We start from the raw sequence: 6,000 nt of genomic DNA, 5'->3' as shown, positions 1-6,000 counted from the left end.
TTTGTTGTTGTTGTGGTTTAATTTGCTTATATTTGTTACTTTCCTACTGTGTCACTGATACTATTTCATTAGAAATAAAATGTCAAATTTAAAAAATCTCCTAAAAGCATGAATTATATTTGTTAATATTCCATTCTATTCTGCTTTAACCTGAATAAACTTTACATATTTCACACAAAATATATTTTACAAAAATGACTGGTGATACTGTATTCTAATTAATAAAATCCTAAAGTCAAGACCTTTGCTTAAATGGATGTTTTCTACTTTATTACCTTGTACATATTTATGTATATCTAGAATCATATTACACTTTCAAATATATGTGTTTGTGTTTAGATATCTTTAATAACTCATTTCTACTAACATACTTTACTAATTTACCTTAGTATTATTCATACTTTTATAAATTTAATTAATTTCTGGTATATATAGCTTTTTTGTGTGTGATACTAGGGATTGAACTACCTCCTCAACCCCTATTATGTTTTATTTTGAGAGATAGGCCTCACTCATTTTCTGAGGCTGGCCTCAAACTTGTGATTTTCCTGCCTCAGCCTCATGAGTCAGTGGCATTACAGGCTCTCTAAAATATACTTTAAAAATAAGATATGCCTAAGCATAATGAAAGAGGGAATTAAAACAAGAGAAAAGATGCAGTAATTCTATGAACAACTGGATGCCACTTAATTAAATAACTCAAATAAAATAAATTCCTAGAAAAGCAAAAATTATTCAAGAAAATATAGAATGTTTGAATAGACCCACAAAAACAAACAGATTGAATTAAAAATTTTAAAGTTTTCCACAAGTAAAAGCCTATGTCCAGATGACTTTATTGATAAATTCTTTTAAATATTTAAGTAAGAGTTCATGCCAATTTTTCATGTATATCTGAAATAAATAAATAAATAAATAAAAATAAAAAGAAAGAAAGCAAAGATGAGGAAAAGATACTTTCTAACTCATTCTGTGAGACCAGTATTATTATGATCCCAAAAGGCTCAGCGTTACAGGCAATGCGATGCTTTTATAAAAACAGACATATACATGCAGCCTATGCTGGAACACCCGAATAAAGTGTATATTAACCAAACTGAAGGGAGAAACTGACAGCAATACAACAATAGCAGGGGATTTCAATAACCCACTTTCAACAAAGTATAGATCATCCAGGCAGAAAATCAATAGTGAAACAGTGAACTTGACTAACACTATAGACAAAGTGGATCTCACAGACATATTCAGAACATTCCCACCAACAGCAGCAGATTACATAACATCTCAAACACTCTGGAAATATTCTCCAGGGTCAGGCATATGTTGGGTTGCAAAGCAAAACTTAAGAAATTTCAGAGGATAGAAATTGAAAAGAGGAACACTTTGGAAAGTTCACAAACACATGGAAATCAATGATACGCTACTACTCAACCAGTATTTTAGATAGATTAAAATATATATGGAGGCAGATAAAATAAAAAGACAATATTCTCAAACTTATGAGATGCAGCAAAAATTGTTAGAACTAATAAATGGATTCAGTAATATTCCCTCAAAGAATATCAATACACTAAAACCAGTTGCATTTCTTTTCAATAAGAATCTGAAAAAGAATTTAAGAAAATAATTCCACTTACATAGCATAAAAAGGAGTAGAATACTTAGGAACAGGAGAGTTTCAAGATGGCAGAACAGAGGGAGGCAGCTTTCTGTGTTGCTCTGTGATCCAGATCTCATCTAGTCAAAATACTGCAACTCTGAGAGTGTTAGAGGACCCCTAACAGCTACTTTCTGCAGAAATCATGAGCACTGTGACCCCAGGTAGGGCTCTAGGCCTTGGTGTTTGAGCAGGACCCAAAGCCTGAAGTTTTCAGTTTAGGCAAGACTTGGCGAGCACCTCAGCAGAATCACCTATCAACCACATCTGCAGATCATCAAGACTTCACTCCACTCCCACACAGGTCACTCAGCTGCTACCTACCCATAGTCCAACACCATTGCCTGGCTCCCCCTCCTCACCAGACACTCGGGTGCTGAAAACAGACCATCGCCATCTTGGCTCAACAATCTCACCATATTAGGTGGGGGCAGCTCCCAGATTGGATCTCCAGGGGCTGGTGTATTTTTGCAGAAATCACCAACACTGTAACCACCCGTGCAGAAATCAGAGTCTCTGAGCTTGAGTAGTCTCTGGACTCCGAACCCAAAGCCCGCAGTTCTAGCTCATGCATGGCTCCCAAGCAGCTTTGCAGAAACACCTATGGACAGCTCTGCAGAACTCCAGACTGTGCTCTGCTCCCACACAGGTCACTCGCAACTACCTACCCACAGCACAAAGCCATCACCCAGCTCCCTCCACATCATCAGACACCCAGGCTCTAGAAGCAGACCGACTCCATCTTGGGAAAACTTCCTTGACATTTTGTGGTGGGCGTGACTATCAGATCAAATCACCATTTGACCAGGTAACTTATTTCCAATTCCTCCCCCTTCCCCAATGGCATTAACTTGGCACAGTGACCACCCAACACAGGAACAGCTCTCAGTTGGACAGGAGTGCAGTGTGAACAGGGCACCGCCTACCTGGTGTTAGCCTGGAAGTGAGAGGTCCCGCAATTGGGACCTGATAAATAAGAGAGGGGAGGGGACTAAAGTCTAGAGCATAACAGAGAGATCAAGATTTGGGAAATCTCCAGGCAATAGAGGGAGACATTACCCGTGGCTCAAGCCAGATGAGTGGTCACAAAAACAAAACAAAAACAACAACAACAAAAAATCTGTGAGGCACTATTTCCCTGCTGGGACTGGTGGGAGGCACTCCCTGATTCCAGATACTCCACACCAGGTCCAGTCTTCACACCCTGGTTGCCTACACCATCCTGAGGGCAGAGACACCTACTGAATGGGCCAACCCCACCTACTGAGTGAGAAGAGAAAGAAATGGATTTCTAAGAGTCTTTTTTCTACTTCTTCTTTTTCTTCTACCCTTCTATCCTCTGGCCATCACATCCCCAACATATGTATGAAACTTTGAATGAAATAGGACTTTGAGGACTGAGTCACCTGAATAATATAATGTAGAGAAATTGCATAAGCCCTTTTTTGTTTTCTTTCTTTTTCTTCTCTTTTTTTCTTTCTTTCTTTCCTTTTTTCTCTTTCTTCTTCCTTCACCCTCCAAATTATACTATTTTAACATCCTGTATTTTTCTAAAACCATATATGTGTTTGTTTTATGTACTGCACTGTCTTCCCACATAATTGTCTACCCCAAATTACCTTCTATGTATTCTCCTGCTACTAACCCTCTTCACTAGATTCATCCTTCATATTTCCTAAGATATATTAACTATATACCCTCACATCTTCTCCCCTCAACATATTGTCCTACACCTGACCCCCAGTTCATTGTCCACTGGCAGAAACTGTGAACAATTTTATGAAACCACTGATTATATTTTAAATAATAATAGAATCCAACATTTCTGGACATTAAGACTAAACTCTAAATGTCTTAACAACAACAATTTGTTTATAGGTGATGTATTGTTGATATTGGGATCTGTTAACATTGTCCTTCCCCACAAAGGAGAGATCTTGGAACCCTATAAGAGCTGTATAAATCTATAGGGTAAAACAATAAAACACCAGATCCACAGAGCTAGAAAGGAAGACACATGAGCAACATGAAAATATAAGGGAATAAAGTACCACAAGCAAATCAAAACAACACATCATTAGAAGCATTGGCAGCTATAGCAGAAAAAATGACAGAGAAAGATTTCAGGATATACATGGCTTAAATGTTTTGGGATCACAAAGAAGACATAAGAGAACAAACACAGGCAATGAAAGATCACTTCGACAATGAGCTACATAAACAAATCCATGAAGCAAAAGATCACCTCAACAGGGAGATAGAGGTTATACAAAAACCCAAACAGAAATCCTTGAAATGAAAGAAAGAAAAAACAAAATAAAAAACTCAAAGCATCACCAACAGAGTACACCACTAAAAAGATAGGACATTAGACAATAAAGATAAAGTAAATCATCTTGAAATGAACATAGGCCATATAGCAAAAATGATAAAAAACCACGAGCAGAACATTCAAGAAATATGGATAGAATAAAAAGACCAAATTTAAGAGTTATTGGGATAGAAGAAGGCATAGAGGTCCAAAACAAAGAAATGAACAATATATTCAATGAAATAATATCAGGAAAACATGAAGAATGAATTGGAAATCCAAATTCAAGAAGCCTACAGGATGCTGAATGTACAAAATCAAAACATACCCACACCCAGTCACATTATAATGAAAATGCCCAACATACAGAATAAGGAGAGAATTTTAAAAGCCACAAGAGAAAGGAATCCGATTACATATAAGGGAAAACCAATTAGGATAATGGCAGATTTTTCAAAACAGACTCTGAAAGCTAGAAAATCCTGGAACAACATATATCAAGTGCTGAAAGATAACGGGTGCCAACCAAGAATCTTGTATCCAGCAAAATTAAGCTTTAGATTTGAAGATGAAATAAAAACCTTCCATGATAAACAAAAGTTAAAAGAATTTATAGCTAGGAAACCAGCACTATAAAACATCCTTCCAAAATATTTCATGAAGAGGAAATGAAAAACAGCAATGAAAATTAGCAGAGGGAGGTAGTACACTAAAGTAAAAACTAATCAAAGAGGAAAACCATTTCAAGTAAAATAACAAAAATAAACAAATATGGCTGGAAATACAAACCTTGTCTCAATAGTAACCTAAATGTTAATGTCTTAAACACACCAATAAAAAGATATAGGCTAGCAGATTGGATTTAAAAAAGACCCCAAAATATGCTGCGTTCAGGAGACTCATCTGATAGAAAAAGACATACACAGACTGAAGGTGAAATGTTGGGAAAAATCATACCACTCACATGAACTGCAAATGCAAGCAGGGGTTTCCATACTCATCTCAAATAAAGTAGACTTAAAGCCAAAGTTAATCAAAAGGGATAAAGATGGACTTTGCATACTGCTCAAGTAAACCATACACCAACAAGACATAACAATCATAAATATATATGCCCCAAACAATGGTGCAGCTATGTTCATCAAATAAACTCTTCTCATGTTCAAGAGTAAAATTGAACACAACACAATAATCTTGGATGACTTTAACACACCTCTCTCACCACTGGATAGATCTTCCAAATGAAAGTTGAATAAACTATAGAACTCAATAACACAATCAATAACTTAGTCTTAACTTACATATATAGAATATTTCAACCTGCATCAAGCAGATACACTTTCTTCTCAGCAGCATATGGATCCTTCTGTAAAATAGACCATATATTTTGCCATTAAGCAACTCTAAGCAAATAAAAAAAGTAGAGATACTACCATGCATTTTATCAGAACATAATGGAATGAAATTGGAAATTAATGACAAAATAAAAAAATAAAAATTTCTCCATCACCTGGAGACTAAAAAATAAGCTACTGAATGAACAATGGGTCACAGAAGACATCAAGGAGGAGATTTAAATATTTCTAGAGGTAAATGAGAACATAGACACAACATATCAAAATCTCTGAGACACTATGAAAGCAATACTAAGAGGAAAATTCATTGCATGGAGTTCATGCCTTAAAAGAATAAAAAGTCAACAAATAAATGACCTCACACTATATCTCAAAGCCCTAGAAAAAGAAGAACAAACCAGCAACAAAAGCAGTAGAAGGCAAGAAATCATTAAAATTAGAGCTGAAATCAATGAGATAGAAACAAAAGAAATAATTGAAAAAATTGATTAAAAAAGTTGGTTCTTTGAAAAAATAAATAAAATTGACAGACCCTGGGCCACGCTAACAAAAAGAAGAGAGAGAGAACTCAAATTACCAGCATACATGATAGAAAAAGTAATATCACAACAGACACTACAGAAATACAGAGGATAATTAGAAATTATTTTGAAATCTTATACTCCAAAAAATTGAAG

At 35.7% G+C, this 6,000-nt stretch overlaps 1 protein-coding gene across 1 annotated transcript in view; it reads left to right on the top strand.

The window, feature by feature from the left end:
- The first annotated feature begins 2,225 nt into the window (after positions 1 to 2,225).
- Positions 2,226 to 6,000, top strand: part of LOC143386132 (integrin beta-6-like) — a 49,715-nt gene continuing 45,940 nt past the window's right edge. Inside the window, exon 1 of the mRNA XM_076841433.1 lies at positions 2,226 to 2,465. Within this exon, the coding sequence (XP_076697548.1) occupies positions 2,226 to 2,465 (240 nt within the window). The remainder of the gene's footprint in view (positions 2,466 to 6,000) is intronic.

The sequence above is a fragment of the Callospermophilus lateralis genome, unplaced genomic scaffold (assembly GCF_048772815.1).
Source record: "Callospermophilus lateralis isolate mCalLat2 unplaced genomic scaffold, mCalLat2.hap1 Scaffold_113, whole genome shotgun sequence".
Classification (NCBI taxonomy): Eukaryota; Metazoa; Chordata; class Mammalia; order Rodentia; family Sciuridae; genus Callospermophilus; species Callospermophilus lateralis.
Note: the sequence above shows the minus strand (reverse complement) of the source record. Positions and strands in the feature narration are given on the sequence as shown.